At 48.5% G+C, this 19,871-nt stretch overlaps 1 protein-coding gene across 1 annotated transcript in view; it reads left to right on the top strand.

Moving 5' to 3' along the window:
* DIPK2B (divergent protein kinase domain 2B) overlaps window positions 1-19,871 on the top strand; it is a 39,047-nt gene that overhangs the window by 17,720 nt on the left and 1,456 nt on the right. The window contains exons 3-4 of the mRNA XM_021681962.1: window positions 16,478-16,651; window positions 19,454-19,742. Of these exons, the coding sequence (XP_021537637.1) occupies window positions 16,478-16,651; window positions 19,454-19,742 (463 nt within the window). The remainder of the gene's footprint in view (window positions 1-16,477; window positions 16,652-19,453; window positions 19,743-19,871) is intronic.

A 19,871-nucleotide genomic window follows, 5' to 3' on the forward strand; every position in this document is an offset into this window, starting at 1 on the left:
CTCACTGTTCATGGCTTCCGGGTGACTCCCACCAGGGCTGACTCCCTGGGCTAACTCCAGAGGCCATGGGATTTCAGAGTCTCCGAAAGTCCTGACTTTCCCCAAGAGAACATCTTTACTGGCTTGACTCAGTATCATGGTTCCTACTCCTTGGAATAGGACTCTTGATACCAGAAACGTCTAACGGATTCAAGTGAGGAGGGATGGTGACATGGTAATCCATTAACACTCTCCAAGGCTTGATCTCAACACCGTTATCTTGGAAAAGAGACAACTAAGGCATTTTGACCCAGGGCAGCAAGGGAGAAGTTGATGGGGAGCCTCTTGCTCAGGAGAATAAAAAGTGGTTCCTCCAGGGGGTCCCCTGATAAGTTGGGCCAAGCACTTTTGAGGACTGTACTTCAAAGGGAAGGTGAGACACCAAAAGACCAATTGGCCTTCCATCACTGTTTCTCCTAGGGTCCGCAGTGCCTCCCTACCAAGAGGTTCCAGGAAGGTCAGTGGTCCGGGGTGACCATGCATCTAGGGCCCCCAAAATGGCACTGGATGTTGTGGAGACCTGCACACTGTCCCTGAGATTCAGCAGGTGCTCGTTTACACATGGCACTTTCCAGTTCTGGGGACAAGACAGCGGACAACATGTATGCTTTTGGTAGGGAAGGGAGTTCCGAAAACATAAGTGACTTTTTTGCTTTAACCAACAGATATAACTACCTTCTAGTATTTTGAGATCGGTGTCTTCTTTTCAGCCTAAAATGACTGTCCTTTCCTAGGGTTCTGGGTCTAAGGGACTCTGTATGTGAAGCTACCTGATTTTTATATGGCCAGATGGCTACAGTGATGTGTGAACAGTCACGGGGCTCACCCCGTTCTTAAAACTCATTGTTCTTGGGTCCATCTGATCTCTCTGTCCTCCCTGAAGTCCTGCCCTTGGCCCAGTGGCCAATCATCTATGGCCTCCCCTTTTAGTTGTCTGTTTAAACTTAATACCTCAAGTGCTTGCGGCCCTGGAGGCCATCAGATTGCCTGAGCATATTTTCCCACAGGAGGTCCCCGTGACAGATCCCCTTCCCTCTCCCTACACCTCTTGCACAGGGAACTCTTCCAACCAAGTCCTTCTACACAGCACCCTCAGCACTTCCCCGCCCATTGGAAGGGGACAGGGCACCACTTCTGGCATGCTTCAGAGAGCCCTGTCACCTGTATCCCTTGGCCCCACCTCTGCTTTCCCAGACACATCCTCAGCCCGGCCACCTGCCACCACCCTCCTCACCCCCCAAAACCAGGTCTTTCCCTTCCCGTTCAATTTTTAAATTTTATTTTTTTAAGATTTTTATTTATTTATTTGAGAGAGAGAGAGACCATGCATGAGTGAGGGGAGAGGCAGAGGGAGAAACAGACTCCTCGCTCAACAGGGAGCCTGATGTGGGACTTGATCCCAGGACCCTGGGATCATGACCTGAGCCGAAGGCAGACGCTTCACCAACTGTGCCACCCAGGCACCCCTAAATTTTATTTTTAATCATCAAGGTAACATATATTCATTATAAAAATGTTTAAAGTATATATATTTTAAAATCCATAAGGAAGTGGGGGGGAAATCACTTAGAACCCACCCCCCAGAGGCAACCACTGTGAACCCATTGGAGTTCTTCCTTCTTGTCTTTTTTCTAGTCATATTAACTTAATTACAAAGAAGTCGAAGAAGTTGAATAAGTTGAAAAATGATAAGAATAATCTTTAAATATATGGAAAATGCAATATATGGAATGTTGCACGTTCTTCTGTAACTTAATATGGTATCACATACTCTCGCTGGTATTAATGAAGAGAAAAGTCGCCATGAGACACACAAAGAAAGACCAAGATGTTGGGGTGGCTTTGTAACGTGTCACCTTGGCCTGGCTGACTGGAATTTCCCAGAATTCCCCTCCCTGTTAGTTTCCATTTCCAGTGGGCTACAGAAAGATTTCTCTGGGAGTTTTGGAAGGCAGAAGGGAAACCGTGACCACTTTGTAGCTCACACACAGTGTCCCCTCTACTGGCTCCCCTTGCTGGGGTGAGGTCAGTTGTGTGAGGTTTCTGCTTCTCTGACTGAACCCTGAGGGATAGGGTTGGTACAACCTCGACAGAAGCAGAAGCCTGGCAGCCCCTCCCCCATGCAAGCACAAGGCTAGTTGGAAGCTTTTCCTGACAATTGGGGTTCTGTCTGAGCTTCCTGGACCACAGGACCTTTGCACAGCAGAAGCCACTGAGCTCCTACAGAAGTTTCTGCAAGCTTGCACGCACAAGTGAGTTGTCAGAAGCACTTGGCGTCCTGTCTTCTGATTTAAAAAGAAATGTGGGGGTGGGGAACCCAGCAGCCCATAAAACGAAATGGCCCAGTGGAGAATTATGACCAGCCTTGGCATACCTGAATCAAAATGACAGACCATGAAATAATGTGTTTTCGTCTGCATCAGCTGCCCCGTCCATCCCAACTATCAGCTAAATTGCCTGCCACAAAGATTATTTCATCTGCCACAGTGGAAAATCGTTGAGCAGCTCACAAATTCCACAGTGGCAAAGCCTGGGGCCCCAGAGTGGGGGAAGATGGAGGATGAGAGGGAAGAGAGAAAGAGAGACTCCAATGGGAGGACGAAACTAGCCACCACTCCCATAGGCAGGGTCATCCAAGATATTGGCTACCCCATGGAAGAGGGGGCCACGACTGCCACCGAGCGAGCCTCTGGCTGCCGAAGGTTTGACAGCAAGGAGCATAGGGAGGCAAGGAAAGGAGGAGGCCCGACCACAGCCTCTGCACCACAGATACCAGGAGGGACACTGTGGGGAATTCAGCGCCAGGGGTTACCTACAACACCACAAATGACGCACGTCTTCTAAAAGGAAACAATTGCTTGTAACTTATTCAGGGATCAGAAGTTGCAGGGATCAGAAACAACCTCGGAACAGTTAAAGTGAAAAGGGGGGGGTTCATTGTGCCAGAAATACATCCATCGGGACCTCATGGAAACCAGGAAGTTCCAAGGCGCCTACTCAGCCCATCTCTGCCTCCGGGGGCCGCATTGTTTCTCATCTCTGTTTTCTTTTGGTTGTCTGCTCCATCACCTTCTCGGCAAACTAGATCTCCCTATGTGGTCATGTTCCCTGCTCCTCCCCAACGTGACAGGACATTACCGTTCCCAGACCCACCACCGGCCGCTTGGCTCAGCCTCCCAGGAGCTGGGGGTTGGAGCAGACACCCAAAGTAAGTGCGCTCTGGCACATCCATCTATCTGTGACCAAGGATGTGCTTGCTAAGGACCTCCTGGGTGCCCGCCCAGGACTGGGAGCTGAGGAGGTTACAGAAGTGTTGGTGTTCAGCATCCCTGTCCACGAGCATGTGAGAACTGAGGCACGATGGGGCCTGAGGACCAGACTCCAGGAGAAGGAAGAAAATGAGGGCTTGCTTAGGTCGGGAAAGCTGCTTAGAGGACTTGTGATCTGACCCGGGAGGGGAAGGATGGGCTGGGGGAAATGTCCCTGGCAGATCTTCCAGAGAATAAAAGAAACTCGTGCCAGGCAAAGATGCGGAATAAGGTGTGAATGGGGAAAGTAGTTAAATGTCAAGTCCACGATCACGGTGTGCGTCTGCAGCAGTGGGTGGCATTGCAACAGCAGGACTGGGAGGCAGCAAGTGTTGACATTCATTCTGTAGGACAGCGGTTTTCAACCTTGAGTCTGCATCAGAATCTTCCGGAGGGCTCGTTAACACAGGCAGAGCTGGGCCCCAGCTCCGGAGGTTCTGATGCAGCAGGTCTGGCGCAGGGACCGAGAATTTGCGTTTCTAAAAAACAAGTGACTTGAGGACAGGGGATCTTTCCACAAATGGGTCAAAAAGTAGTAGGTAGGGTGCATGGACAAGGGTCCATAGTGGGGTCGGGGAGGCTGGGTAGCAAAAGTAAGGCAGGGCCATACACACACAACAGCAGCTGGGGAAGAAAGTAGCCAGGGGCGGGGGGGAGTGGAGGGCAGGGTAGGGCACATCCAAGAGGTACAGCAACAACTACAGGCCAGACGATGCCCAGGGTTCCTGGGGAAGCGAGGACGCCTGGCATCCAGGTCCTGCCCATGAGGCCCGGGACTACGGGGGAGAGAAAACCAACAGAATCCCTGCCCGAGGACGGGATGTCACCCAGAGTTGGAGGCCCTGTTTTACGTGGAAACCAGAGCTCTGTCAGACCCTGGCCGTCCTGTGCCAGGGAAACACCGCGCCCTGCCCCGTGCCACCAAACCTGTTTTGTTTGGGTTTTTTGGGGTTTTTTTTTAATATTTTATTTATTTTTATTTGAGAGAGAGAGAATGAGAGAGAGGGAGTACATGAGAGGGGGGAGGGTCAGAGGGAGAAGCAGACTCCCCGCCGAGCAGGGAGCCCGATGCGGGACTCGATCCCGGGACTCCAGGATCATGACCTGAGCCGAAGGCAGCCGCTTAACCGACTGAGCCACCCAGGCGCCCCTGTTTCATTTTTTTAATTGAATGTTGTGTTCACATCAACACAACCTTCCCGGGGAGGTTATCCGCTCGGAGGGGATCCAAAGCAAACTCCAAATTCTGCACCTGCTCTCGGCTCATTTTCGGTCTCTGCTTCTACTCTTCCAAGCCCAACTCGCCATCAGTGACTGACCTGTAAGGAACCAGAATTGATAAGCCCAGGCAAACAGTAGCAGAGAGAAACTTCCTAAGGGGGGAAGGGGCCGATGACAAATCCACCGTATCATGGATGATGAGGGCACCAGCTACTGTACCAAGTTCCCTCCCTTCTCCAGTGCCAGTAACAGTGGCTGAGGATGCACTGTGCCTGTAAAGGGACGTGACTGAGAATGATGAGGACATTTTTAGATGTCAAAACTTTTTATTATTTATTTATTTATTTTTAAAGTAGGTTCCACGCCCAGCGAGGACCCCAGCGTGGGGCTTGAACTCCCACCCCTGAGATCAAGACCTGAGCTGAGATCAAGAGTCGGATGCTTAACTGACTTGAGCCACCCAGGCGCCCCTAGATGTCTAAACTTTTTGAATCATCCAAACGGTTTCTCTCAAATAGTCGTTGTGGCGGCCAGCACTTGCAGAACGAAAAGTTAACAAACCAAGAACCTTCGTGCGGTGTCCGGGTTCCAGATGAGAAAAACAATCAAAAAGCATCTCAGTAAAAGTGGGAGGGGGGGGATTCTGGGGGGATTCTGTCTACTGGAGTAGGAAAGAACTGTGAGCTCTTTCTCATAATAACAAAAACCAAATAGGTTTTCCTGGTTTTGAATACAACGCAGCTTGAGGAAACATTCTGTAACTTTCGGCTTCATTACCCAGAACAACCGGCACAGTGAATCATCATTGTCTTAATTACGACACACTGATTAACTCTGATACATAATTAACCTAAACCCTGAGTCGCAAGCATACTTAACAACCAAATCATGTAAAAGGTGTTCGGCTGTGTAACCAGAAAGTCAACTCAGAGGTTTATTAGCACTCGAACTTTCTCTTTTTCTCCCTGGGTGCTAGGAGAGCTTGGTAACAGTAAATTCACTAAGAGTAAAAACTCATTTGTTGGCGAGTTCCCTCAGCCCTCCAAATTGAGCCAGTCAGGGCGATCTTCTCGCTGGAAAAGCTGACTTCCCATCTTTTTTTTTTTTTTTTTTTCCTGGTATCACTGCATCCCCACATATAACGATGGTAGCCTCTGGGGGCGGTAACAGGAGCTCTTAGTCACTTTCACACCGTACAGTTCCATATCGTTTGAATGTCTGACAATGAACGTGCATGGGATGGCCGACTTTGGAAGCCTCCTTCCTCCCAGTGCGTGGAAAAAAGTGCCCCGGTTACATTCTATATCTGTGGCCTAATCCATTGATGGGGAAGACGGTGGTGACCCTGGAAAAGGTTAAAAGAGGAAATAAATGGGGGCGCCTGGGTGGCTCAGTCGGTGAAGCGTGTGCCTTCGGCTCAGGTCGTGATCTCAGAGTCCTGGGATCGAGCCCCGCATTGGGCTCCCTGCTCAACGGGGAGTCTGCTTCTCCCTCTCTCTCTGCCCTCCCACCCCTCCCTCGTGCTCTCTCTCTCGCTCATGAATAAATAAAATCTTAAAAGGTGGGGTGAGGAATAAGTAAATAAATTAATTAATTTTTAAAAAGGGGGTAAAATGACTTGAGTTAGCACATCTGCTGTCTTTAGCATGTGTGTCATAATTTGTGAACATGAAATAATGTCCGTTTGCCTTATTTTTATGTTCTGTAAAGCCTTGGAAGAACAGATTCTGAGAAGTGAAAGCTAATTCTCATTTCAACGTGAAGCTCTCCACTGGTCAGTTGACTATGTCCTTGGAAAGACAGGTCAGAGTCCTGAATCCAGCTGTGCCTTTAGCCATCCTTATGACCTCCGATTGCTGACTTCCGATCTTTAAAAAGGAAAGCCATCCTTCTTGCCTTAGATTTTCTTCCTGAGAGTAGTTAGTGTTCTTTCTTCTACACATTTATTTCCATCAGAGCAAGTGTTCAGATATGTTCAGTCATGGTAAATCTTTGTCTTCCGAGTCATATTTGCTTTTGGGAAACAGCCCAAAGTCATCCAGACCCAGGTGGGACGATTAATATGGGAAATGAGCTTGGGGCTAGGATGGCTATAAGGCACACACCGTCTTCCTGAGTCCTCCTGCCATTCCTGTGAGGTAGAAGAGGCGCCATAATCTCCTCTTATAGAGAAGGAGACTGAGTCTCAGTCGGGCCAAGATTCCAATCCAAACCCATTGCCCTTCCCTCGTGCCTCAGTGAGGACGCTTTTCTGTGGGTTGGTGGGCTGCTTGGCTTCCCCGGGGGCAAGGAGCAAAGATTCAGCGAACCCACTCTCTGGAAAAGGAGTTTGTGGTAAGGCCATCCCTGGCCTAAAACTGGGTCTGGAAGCTCGTGGGACCTGAGGCAACTCACATCCAGCAGCCATGCATCTAGCACTCAGCCAGTGTCTCGTGGGCTCCCAATCACCCTGGCTCATGGCACCCATGCTTCTTTCCACAGCTCTGCCCCATTCCCCCCTTTCTCAGATGGATCCCAAATCTAAATTCCAAAAGGAAGTCAGAAAAATTGGCTTAACTCTTCACTGATACCCCATTCGCACCAGGCACCCCCAATCCCATCAAAGATGGCCTCACCCTGTTTGCCTAAGCATGCGGCCATGGAAGGGGAGGCTTCAGCTAGACAGGGACATAGGGCCTGGAGAGTACCATGGCTGTTTAGAAAGTGCATCTATAATGTGGCAGTGATGACTCTTATACTGAGGACAACGATGGTGACAATGATATGTGCCATTTATCGAATGCAAAGCCTTTTGCATGCGTGTTCTGTGAGGCTTGTAAACTGGCTCGGCGCTCAGTTCTCAAAGACATAGTGGGACAGGCAGTAGTACGGAATCTAAACAACTTCTCTAGTCTTTCTGCTGTGTGAAAATGGACAACTCAGCAGCGTGACTTCTGGCACTGTTTCCTGGCCAAAATAACCAAAGGGGCAATCCTAGTAACTTCCTGACCCAACATCATAAGAAGTATAAAAATAGAGGCATCTAAGGGCACCTGGGTGGCTCAGTCGTTAAGCGTCTGCCTTCGGCTCAGGTCATGATCCCGGGGTCCTGAGATCAAGTCCCGCATCGGGCTCCCTGCTCAGTGGGGAGCCTGCTTCTCCCACTCCCCCTGCTTGTGTTCCCTCTCTCGCTGTGTCTCTCTCTCTCTCTCTTAAATAAATAAACAAAATCTTTTTTAAAAACTGGAAGCATCTAGGAGTCCAGTTCTCCTTCTGGTCCTGTCGCCCTGGGTTACAGCTTGAGGCTAATGGCCAGTCTGAGTCAGTATACAGCCCTTGGACACTCGATGCCTTTCCAGCTGCAGCGTGGCGCCCTGGCAGCCCCGATTCCTCCTCCAGCTCTGGCTCTCCTGGTTCTCTGGAAGAGGAAAGCAGAGCAGGTCTGAGATGGGACTGCAGGGCTCAGCAACCCATCCCTCCTCCAAGCATCCAATTCCCTCCTGAGAGATTGATTCAGTTGGGTTTTGAAGGTTGTTCGAGCTTCCAGAGCACCCTTATTACAGCACGCACAGCCCCCTTTGAAGGGTAGCTCTTCGGGCTTTTATCAACCAAAACCTTCTGGGCAAAGGTCCCAACTGTCTGAGGGGTGACAGGGAAGCGCTTGTCTACCAGATGTCCACATTCTGCCATCAAGAGTGCGAGATCGTTTTTATCGGTATCCCAAGTAAAGAAAGAACTCTGCCTTGGAACTTCTTCCAAAGCTCCCGAGATAAGAACGCTGAAACACAGCTGGTCCCCTCATCCCACACTCCCACCTACCTGATAACAAGAACGACCCAGGACCCTTGTCAAAAATGCAGAACCCTAGGCCCTCACTGGACCTATCTACTCAGAATTTCTAGATGGGGCCTAGGGCTCTGTATTTTTACAGCACTCTGAAGCCTTCGTTTGTTGGTCAAGTTTAGGACATGCTACCCTACTCTGAAATCACCAATGTCATTTCTGATGCCCTACTGAGATTTGGGTATGCAAGCAGGCTTGGGTATCAATAAGCATCATGATCTTTAACGAGTCACTTCCCTTTCCTAGTTCTTACCTTAGTATGGCTTATCTGGAAAATGGGAGCATTTTGCCAGATGGCGTGATGGTACAGTCTACCATTTGCATTAGCCAGCATGGGCTGTGAAAATTAATGTCCTTGCATTTTCCACAAATCTTTAAAAAGATTTTTTTAATTTATTTATTTGAGAGAGAGAGCGCACAAGCGGGGAGGGGCAAGGGCAGAGGGAGAGGGAGAAGCAGACTTCCCGCTGAGCAGGGAGCCCAACACGGGGTTGGATCCCAGGATCCTGAGATCATGACCTGAGCCTGAGCTGAAGGCAGATGCTTAACTGACTGAGCCACCCAGGAGCCCCAGTTTTCCAAAAATTTTTGAAGCCCTTTTTTAGGCAATCACTAAATTTCTAGGATAGTCACCGGGCCAAGAGAGAAGTAAAGGCTCAGAGTCCCTGTGTCTGTCGAGATAATGTCCGTGAAAAGGCTTGCCATGGGGCCTGACACTTAAAACTTTTATTTTTTTAATTTTTATTTATTTTATTTTTTTTAGATTTTATTTATTTATTTGAGAGAGAGAGACAGAGCACGAGCAAGGTGAGGGACAGAGGGAGAAGCAGCTGAGCAGGGAACCCAATGTGGGGCTCGATCCTGGGACTTTGGGATCATGACCTAAGCCAAAGGCAGACACCTGACCAACTGAGCCACTCAGGTGCCCCCAGTTAAAACTTATAGCAAGTGTTACTCTCCTTTCCTCAGCCATGTCATGCCAACCATGTTTTCCGATAGCGATCACTACAGAGCCTTCTGCAGCAAGCAGCTCCCCATGCCGTTGTCCCGAATTCACCGGGAATGGGCAGCGGGTGCACGACATTCTCTCATGGTTGGCGGTCAAACCCCAACTGAGACATGGTCCCCCTGCTGCCATCTTTCACTTCCGGTGGGAACCCTCAGGCTGGGCAGATCTCACCCATGGGATAGAACTTGAGAAGGAGCTGGGGCACTTCTGGCATGGTGCCTGGAGATCCATGTAACTTTCAGTTGTGGTCTGCCTATGGATGAACTCTCTTATCTCTAGCTTCTAGAAAGGAATAACAAGCATAGCTCTTTTACTTCTTAAGTACCTCCAACAGAGTCACAAAATCGTTTGTCTAAACAATTTACCCCTGATGCTTCTGTTCTGGTAAGAACCCCTTACATGAGGACACTCTTGGTGGCTGATGATGTTTTTTTGAGCCAACACACTTGAAAATGTGGGTAAAAGCCAACCGAAGGTCAAACAACTCATCGGGGAAGTCACATCTTGCGTAGTCCGATTTCACTAGAAGCTTCAAAAGTGAAAGCAAACCTAGATTTTGATCTCGGTTGCTGTCATTTCCGCAATGAACAAGTGCTTTTCCTTTAGTGCCAGTGTATAATGTGTGTGTAACATATCTTATATATTATATTAATATATTAAATACAATATTAATAATTTATTAATATTAATGTGATGTGTATTATTAACTAATATACAAATATTTTGTATAATCTATAATTATATATAACAGAATATTTTATATGTGTGTGTATATATATACATACATATAAGCATATGTATGCTTAAGCATAAGCATACATATAAGCAGATTTATGTCAAGGAATTGGCTGATGCAATTATGGGGGCTGGCAAGTCCCAGATCCACAGGGCGGGCCGGTAAGTCGAGTCCCCTGGGCAGGAACTGATGCTACAATCCACAGGCAGAATTTCTTCCTCAGGGAAACCTTCGTTTTGCTCTTAAGGTCCTTCAACTGATTGGATCAGGCCCACCCACTTTATTGAGGACAGTCTCCCTTCCTTTAAGTCAACTGACTGTAGATGTTAACCGCATCTACAGAATATTGTCATGGCAACCCCTGGATTGGTGTTTGATGGAATAACTGGGCACCATAGTTAACTCATGAAACACCATCACAGGGACATACCCAATAAATTTTATTGACTGATGTACAGACATTAAGGATTGTGGAGAAGTGTGACTATCATCTCTGTACCCCACTGCACAGAAGGCCCCTGTTAGGTGACCGTAGAGCAGAGCAAAAGCCCAGTCACTAGCCCCACACTGTGAAGACTTTGACGGGCTGGCTGGTTCCCTAAGGGATGGCACCAGACCGGAAAGAGAAGGATGAGGAATCCAGGCAAGAATGGGAGGGGTAGGGCAACAGTGGACCAGGGTTTGGTTGTCCTTTTGCCTCTCATTGGAAGGTGCTGATTTAGCCTTGTGGCCCATGTATGTGGAAGGGAAGAGTGATTTGGAAACTCCAGAGCAGTGGCGCATCCCCCAAAATGCTGTATTTTGCTCTGGAATGAGTCTTGATTTTATTGAAAACTGTTTGATTTCCCAATTCTGTTTGCCGTTTGCCAATATAATTGTGGGCTTGCGCGTGGCCAGCACACACTAAACAGAACTAGATGGAGCCCCACTCTCTGAGGGGGACCCTGAGCAGCAGCTGCTGCCACTGTAAAGGGAGTTGGGGTACAAGACAGTTTTCAAGCCTTTTCTGGCTGTAGTTCAAGAGGTGGCCCAGAATCTTCTCTACAAATATATCAGTTACTCATTGCTGTGTAACAAACCACTTCAAAATTTGGTGGCTTAAAACAACAACAATCATCGGCTTTGCTCATAAATATGCAATTTGGGCAGGGCTTAGAAGGGAAGGCTCACCAAGCTCCACGTGGCATCTGCTGACGTGGCTCAATCCAGCACAAGAGGAGCCATTTCCAAGATGGCTCATTCACGTGGCTGGCAGGTCGGGGCTGGCTGTCAGCTAGGCACTCCCCTGGGGTGAAGGCTGGGGATCTTGTTTTCTCTCCATGTGGCCTGGGCTTCCTTACAGCATGGTGGCTGGGGACAGGAGAGAGCCAAGGAGAAGCTGAGTCACCTTTCATGGCCAAGGCTCAGAAGTCATGTAGCATCACTCCTATAAGTGTGCCAGTCACTAGGCTTGAGTCACCAAGGCCAGTCCATATTCCAGGTAGGGGAATTAGACTTCACCCCTTGATGGGAGGAGTGTCAAAGACTTTGTGAACATGTTCTAAAACCACCTTATGGGGCGTCTGGGTGGCTCAGTTGGTTAAGCGTCTGCCTTCAGCTCAGGTCATGATCTCAGGGGCCTGGGATCAAACCCTGAGTCGGGCTTCCTGCTCAGCAGGGAGTCTGCTTCTCTCTCTCCCTCTGCCCTTCCACCCCCTCCCTGCCTTGCTGGTGCTTGCTCTCTCTCTCAAATAAATAAATAAAATCTTTAAAAAATTTTTAAAAAATAAAACCACCTTAGCAAATGATACCTCTGGTGGTACTTCCTCTGACACCTCCCTCTTTCTTGCCCCTCCTCCCCCATCCAGCCAGTCACCAAGGCTTATAAATTCTACCACCAACAAATATCTTCAAATCTTTTCATTCTCTCATCTCACACCTGGAGCCCTGCATCTTCCTGACTTTCCCGCCTCCACTCTTTCTTCCTGTGATATTTAGGATTAGGTTCATTTGCATATGACAAAAAATCCAAATAACAGTGGCTTAAACAAAATCAAAATATTCTTCTCTTTTACATAAAAGAAACTAATACATAGCTATCCAGGGCTGATGTAGTGGCTCTGTGATTCTCAGGGATCTGGGCTACTTTCATTTTGCTCCTCTACAAAGCCCTGATCCAGGATGGCTGCCTAAGCACCAGCCATCACTTCCACATTCCAGCCAGGGGGAAAAAAAAAAAAAAGAATGAAGAAGGATACACCCTCTCCCTTAAAAGATCTTTCCCAGAAATTTCTACTTATATTTCATTGACCAGTACCTAGTCACACTACCACACCTAGCTGCAAAAGAAGCTGAGAATGTAATCTTTATTCTGGGCAGCCGTATGCCTCACTAACATCCAGGAGTCCATAAATAGCAGTCTTGGACACCTCTGAATCCACACTTCATGCTACACCCAGAATCTTTTCCCTAAAATGCATATCTGAGTATATCCCTCCCCTGCTCAAGGCCTTCAGTGGCTCCCCATCGCTTCTGGATAAAATTAAAATTCCTTAAAATAACTCCAATGTTCCTGCTATCTGGGCTTCTTTTCTGCCAACCGTTACTAGCAATACTTCACCTTCAAAGATACTAACCTACTTGCAATCCAGCATATTCTTTCTTATCTCAAGGTTAATGCAAGGTGTTCCCTCTGCATAGAATCCTCTCCCACCCTCTCTACAGGTTCACTCTACCCACACTTCAGGCCTCAGCCTGGACGTAACTGTCCTCCAAGAAGATTCGGAGGGGCCCATGGACATGTTTTCATTTCTTTTAGAATCGGAAGGAAAAAATGAACTCTTAGGTCCAAGGAAATGTTTGAATTCATCAATATTAATAGTACCTCCCTCACTAGGGTCTTGTAAGGAGTAAATGAAAGAATACACTACATGTGAGGGGCTTAGAACATCCTGTCGTATAGAAAGCTCTCAATAATGATCACCTATTATTATTGCTGTCGTTATGGCCAATTAGTGTCCTACCTCTCCCAGAGGTTTTTTCACTTGAGAGTTGGCTCTCGCAGGAGAGAAGAGATTACTTACCTCCCCCAGACCCCAGTGATTATCTGTAATGGTGGAATTTCAGGCTGCCTTGGAAAGACTATCAGAAGCAAAGAGATGGGGGTGCCTGGGTGGCTCAGTCAGTTAAGCGTCTGCCTTCAGCTTGGGTCGTGATCCCGGGGTCCTTGGATCAAGCCTGCATGGGGTTCCCTGCCAGAGGGGAGTCCCTCTCCCTCTGCTGCTCCCCCTGCTTGTGCTGTCTCTCTCTCTCTCTCTGTCAAATAAATAAATAAAATCTTTAAAAAGAAAAGAGAAAAAAGAAAAGCAAAGAGATGTTCTCCTAGCTTCAAATCATCTTCTCTGGTCTCCACCTGGGTAGCTTATGGGGCCGGGGGGCCGGGGTTGGGGGCAGGTCCTATTACAGGGGAAACTGCATGGACATTGGAGTCGAAACAACTGGGTCCTATCTTAGCTCGGGCTACTATAACAGAGTACCATAGACTAGGTGGGTTAAAGAACAGAAGACTATTTCTCACACTTCCGGAGGCTGGGAAGTTCAAGATCAAGGTGCCAGCCAATTGGCTCCCAGGGGAAGCTCTCTTCCGGGTTTGCAGACAGCTGCCTTCTCATTGTATCCTCACATGGTGCTCTCACGGCTCTTCTTAAAAGGGCACTAATCCCATCAGGAGGGATCTGCCCTCCTGGCCTAGTTAATTCCCAAAGGCCCCACCTCCTGATGCCATCGCACTGGGGATTAGGGTTTCAATATATGAATTGCGTGGGAGGGGGTGAGGTGTTGAGGAGGGGCAGGGGAGCAAACATGCGGTCCACACCAGGTTCAAATCCTGAATCCACCCCTTACCTACAATCGGCAGACTTCCAATTCCTCGGTTGCAAAAGGAGGCTCATAATGGCACCTGCCTCGTGGGTTCCTGGGAGGATTAAATGAGAAATCACATGGGAAATCCGCAGCCCGCTGCCTGGCGTGTGGTGGGTTTGTCCCCTCTCCTCCCATCTATACACGTTCCCGAAGGCTGGAGGGCACATGAATTGGACACTCACAGACTCAGAGGTGCCAACATGGAATGTTCTTTAATTTTCTCTCCCTGAGCTCAACTCCTGTGCTCTCACCGCTCCCCCCTCCCGCGCCCGCCAGGCAGTAGGAAGTGGCATCTAAACACTGTCGGGTAACCCCGGTCACATTTCATCATGCCCAGTCACTTCAGGATTTGGACCAGCCCCCTCCGTCCCTGGGGAGCCCAGGGGTTCACTGGGTACCCAGATCATGGTAGTTCAACAAGCATCCACTCTGGCTTCTGCCAGTCGGTTCCGGTCCTTGTCTGGGAGCAGAAGCCACAGTCCAGCTGGGACCCTGTGGTAGAGTGAGCAAGCAACTGTCTCGGGTTCCCAGTTTTAGCTCTGAAAGCTCCACGTTCCAGGAAACCCTCAGTCCCAAGCAGACAGGGATGGTTGAGCATCCTACCCTGTGAGCCTGCCCATGCCCTCATCAACCTCCAAGACTCTCAAGACTTCTCCCGGCTCCCAGTGGTGCTTGCAACCCTCCTGGGTTCTGGCTGGGGAGAGGGAGGGCTCCAGGCTGCTGGCCCTGCCAAGTGCCCGGGTGTCCGGGGCTCTGGAGACTGCCCCTCGCCACCTACCCCCACGGCTCACTCGGTCAGCACCTCCACTAGGCAGGCAGCCTGCAAACACCATCTACAGACACCTGGGGGCACACTTTCTGCCCTCGATCTTTCATCTTGGAAGCCAGGCTCTTAGAACTTGAAAATCCTCTTACCCGCAAAGCCGGACTCTTGCTATCACTGCTATCATTGGCTATCACCGCTATTCTCTGTGCTGGGAGTTTAAACTTTTTTTTAAAATTCAATTAGCCAAGGTATAGTACATCATTAGTTCTTGATGTAATGTTCGATGATTTAAACTTTTTTTAAGATTTATTTATTTATTTGACAAAGAGAGAGACAGTGAGAGAGGGAACACAAGCAGGGTGAGTGGGAGAGGGAGAAGCAGGCTCCCCACTGATCAGGGAGCCCGATGCGGGGCTCGATCCCAGGACCCCGGGATCATGACCTGAGCCGAAGGCAGACGCTTAACCAAATGAGCCACCCAGGAGCCCCGGGTTTAAACTTTTTCCATTTAATAAGAGCAGATAGCATTTATTGAGTGCTTACTGCTGGCCAGGCACTGTTCTAGTATTTTCCACCTGTTAGCTTTTTTTTAATCCTCACGATCTCTTAGTGTGCTGTTACCGGCACCCTCTCCTTACAGAGTAACCCATAGTACAGAGAGACGTGTAAGGAACTTGTCCAAGGTCACACAGCTAGCTGCTTGGTGTGGCCCCGGAGCTGAATTCTGGCCAACTGGGCCCCAGGCCCCTAGTTTTAACTGTTTCTTTCCTTTTATTCATAGGTTGGGTTCATTGTGTTTGTTCAATGTGAAGAGAAAGGTACAGGGGTGGGGTGGAAGGTCGTGGAAAATAAAGAGGTCCGTGCCTCCCAATTTTAGCCCAAGAAGAACAAAGTAGGGGCACTTGGGTGGCTCAGTCTGTTGAGAGGCTGCCTTTGGCTCAGGTCATGATCCCAGGGTCCCGGGATCGAGCCCCACGTCGGGCTCCCTGCTCAGCAGGGAGTCTGCTTTTCCCTCTCCCTCTGCCCTTCCTCCCACTGGTCGTGCTCTCTCTCTTGCTCTCTCGCTCTCGCTCTCTCTCTCAGGTGGGTAAATAAAATCTTAAAAAAAAAATCTGGAATGACACAAGTATGACCTCTACCACCACAAAAAAAAAAAAAAAGGACAAAGTGGCACATGGGAAGACGCTCAGGTGTGTTAGTGTCACAACTGTGGTGACATTGTCATGAAATGGTGGAAGGAATCTAAAGGTCATTGGCAGAGGGCTGATCTGATTAATTCAGCCTGAGACTGGCTCTCTGTGGAGAGGCGGAGTGGGGGTGCGATGGTGGTGGAGATGCAGGTGGTCCAACGTGTTGAGTGCATGCTGGGGTGCGCCACCTGCCCAGTGCCCGCCTGCCCTGCTCCTAGGATGGCTCAGTCCGTTCCCCTTGGCCCTCGGGGTCTCTCCCCAGGACCCCAGCCCGCGCCCGCACAGCCCCTTACACCCCACCGTCCAGTAGTGCTCAGACGCCCCCTTCCTGACCTGGGGTCTCTCCCCGACAAGGCCCATCTTGTCCCCCAACCCTGGTGTCTCCCCCACCAGCAGAGCCTGCTTATGTCCCATCCTGATGGCTCCCCACGAGAGCTCAGCACCTTTTCCCCCGCTCCTGGGGTCTCTCCCACCCACCCCCTGCAGGGCCTGCCCAGCCCCTTCCTGCGCTGCCCGTCGCAGCGACTCCTGGACCGTGTGGTCCGGCGCTATGCTGAGGTGGCCGACGCCGGCAGCATCTTCATGGACCACTTCACTGACCGCGACAAGCTGCGTCTGCTCTACACCCTGGCTGTCAATGCTCATCCCATCCTCCTGCAGGTATGCAGTGACCCCCGCCCAGGGAGGGGCTTCGTGTCGGGCTCCAAGGGGGCCAGCCCTGGGTTGAGCTCTCTTCCCCTTTACCCAGAGCCTTGGGGCCACCACCCGGAGATATGCCCTGCAGCCATACCTGGAAAGGAGAGAAAAATGGAAGTAGGGTAGATGCCCATCAGTAGGGGAATGGTCAAGTAAATGAGGGTGCACTAGAACCCGGGGATACACTGGTCAACGAGGCAGTCATGGTGGCCCCGATTTCCTTGCAGTTTCCAGTCCAGAGGTGGAGACAGACACTTAGCAAGTCAGCAAGCATCCGCAGAGCATGCGGAGCCCAATCATACTGATTTCCCCCAAATCCCAAGGGTCAGGACGCTCACGGTGTGGGCACAAAGGAAACTAGGAAGTGGGAGGAAGGAACGGAAAAAGGAGGAGGGCTAGAGAGAGGAGGGAGAAAGAGGAGGGAGAGGAGGAGCAGAAGGAGGAAGAGGAATGAGGGAAGGAGGAGAGAAAGGAGAGGGAGGGGAAAGAAAAGAGAAGGAAAGGAGAGGGAGAAGGTGCCAGTAGAGAAGGAAGATGCCACAACAAAAACACTTAATGTTTATTATCACATAATATTACATAATTATTAATTTCATCATTTCAATTTAATTTTAAATATAATTGTATACAGTTATTAATTATACATAATCAGTAATCATTGTTACATTGTTACATTACATATTTTAGTCTATATTACCTAATTGATATAAATATATTTATATATAATTATTTTATTTATTATTTATGATACATCTAATTATATGATGTTTATTATTATATATTATTTGTTATATATAATTATATATATAACCAATATATAATCATTATTATATATAGCATAATATGTAATATATTATATAATACGATATAATATATAAAATGATATATAATAATCATATAAGTTATAATATATATAATATATGATGTATATTCTATAATAATCATATACATTATATATGATTAATATGATTAATATAATATATTATTAATATAATTATATATTATATATAATATTATAATATAGATTATATAATGCATAATATATAATAATTATATAATATATTATCATATATAACATATGTGATAATATATTAATAATCTATATGGTTATTAATAATCTATATGATTATTAATATTATATATAGTTTATATAATTATATATGATTATATAATAATAGACAATATAATATATTAATAATCATAATATAATGTGATATAATTAATATATTAATATATAATTTACTGTCTCATGCATATTTATTAATATATGAATAATTAATATATATTGATATATAATCAATGAGGTGCTCTTCGTTATTAAGCACCTACTGTGTACAGGGTTTTGTGTTGAATGTTTTTACATCACAACTCCACAACCCCACTGAAATATTATTATTGTCCCCTTTTCCAGATGAGGTAGGGGGTGCTCAGAGATGTGAGGTGACTTAACCACAGTCACTTAGCTAATGTCAGCAATGGGACCCAAACCCGGAGCTGTCTGACTGCAAGGTCCATATGCTAAAACCTGCCTAGTAACATTGGCATTTTAAATCCTAGAGAAGGAGAAGGAACTGCTGGTTGTCCCTCTCGGGGGTCTCCTTTTCCCAGCATCCTAACCTCAGTGGTGGCAGCAGACTCCTGAGAGGCCTGGGCCAGGTCCCTCCATCCACCCCTCACCCCACCTGGGAAGAGCCTGGATCTTGTCACCGTTGTCCAACCCCGGGATGACCCCGCGGCTGCGTAGTTAGACTTCGCCAGGGGGCCCGGGACCTCCCTCCACAGCACTTAGTGGGAGAGGTCCTGGGTGGGCAGGGGAAGCAAGAAAAGGTTCTTCACAACCAGCGGGTGGGTTAAAATGGACAGAAGACTACAGAAAATTGTCCGAGAGGGGGATAACTTCTTTTTTTTTTTTTAAAGAAGGAAAAGAAGAAAAAAAAAGTGGTATTTATAGTTTCTGTCATTTCTCCCTCGTTTAAAGAAACACCATTCCAGATACAGCTGCTTCAATAAATAGTCAAGAAAAGAGCAGCCAGGATTCCCACCTTCCTTTTTCATCTCAGAAATCCACGAATGTGGTGCTCTTACCAGGACACCAAGGAGACCCACCAGGACTGTATGCTTCCGGAGATCAGTGTTAAGCAGTCAGAAGGTTCCAGTCAGTCGGGGGGTGGGGGCAGGTGCAGCATCTGTGAGTAGGTAGTTACCCCGGCCAGGCAGATTCACCCAGAGCCAGCGCCATGGTTCCCCGGACTCGAGCCACCAAGGGCCACTGTCGTGATTTTTGTTCTTTCCCAGAACGTGTGCCTGCACTGTTATTTTTGAAAATATTTTCCTTTACATCGGCCTGAACTTGACCCTCTTGTTTCACGCCATGGCCTCCTCCTAGGCAGGGCTGCCCGTGAAATCCCAAAAATGAGTCGCTTTTTTTTTTTTTTTTTTTTGATTCTTCAGCTCTTAAAATAAACATAGTCCCCTGAATCTGGAAGCCCATGGAAAATCGGCCCTCGCTTAGGGAACCTGTTGAAATGCATCCGCTGCATGGACATAGGGACTGACTTTTCTGAATGCCTTCATCCATCAACAGTGGAACGAAAGGGTGGGGGGGTCCCTGGTCCAAGAGGTCAGAATAGGCTGAGGGACACATGGCCGAGGCATCCGGAGACGGAGGGGGCCCGGTGAGGCTCATCCCTCTGGAGGCTCCTGGTGAGAGGCGGGGGCAAGTTGTTGTCTCTCATCCTCGAATACCTCCCCCTTCCTGCTCGGCAGATCTTCCCGGGCGCCGAGGGCTGGCCGCTGCCCAAGTACCTGGGCTCCTGCGGCCGACTGGCGGTCAGCACCAGCACCAGCCCGCTGCGGGACTTCTACAGCGCGGCCCCGGACCAGGCGGCCGACCTGGCCTACCAGCTCCTCGGTGTCCTCGAGTCCCTGAGGAGCAATGATTTGAACTACTTCTTCTACTTCACCCACGTCGACGCGGGCACGTTTGGCATCTTTAACAACGGGCATCTGTTCATCCGGGATGCCAGCGCCTTGGGCGTCATCGACAAGCAGGAAGGTACCCAGCATGGGCCTCACTGAGCAGCTGGTAGAGGGGAAGTCAGGGTGACAGGGGCCAGGGAGGGGTGACTGGGGTGGAGGCGGTCGCATCCTGGGGCCGTTCCGGTCTCCGTGTGTCACCGTAAGA

Source organism: Neomonachus schauinslandi, chromosome X (assembly GCF_002201575.2).
Source record: "Neomonachus schauinslandi chromosome X, ASM220157v2, whole genome shotgun sequence".
NCBI lineage: Eukaryota > Metazoa > Chordata > Mammalia > Carnivora > Phocidae > Neomonachus > Neomonachus schauinslandi.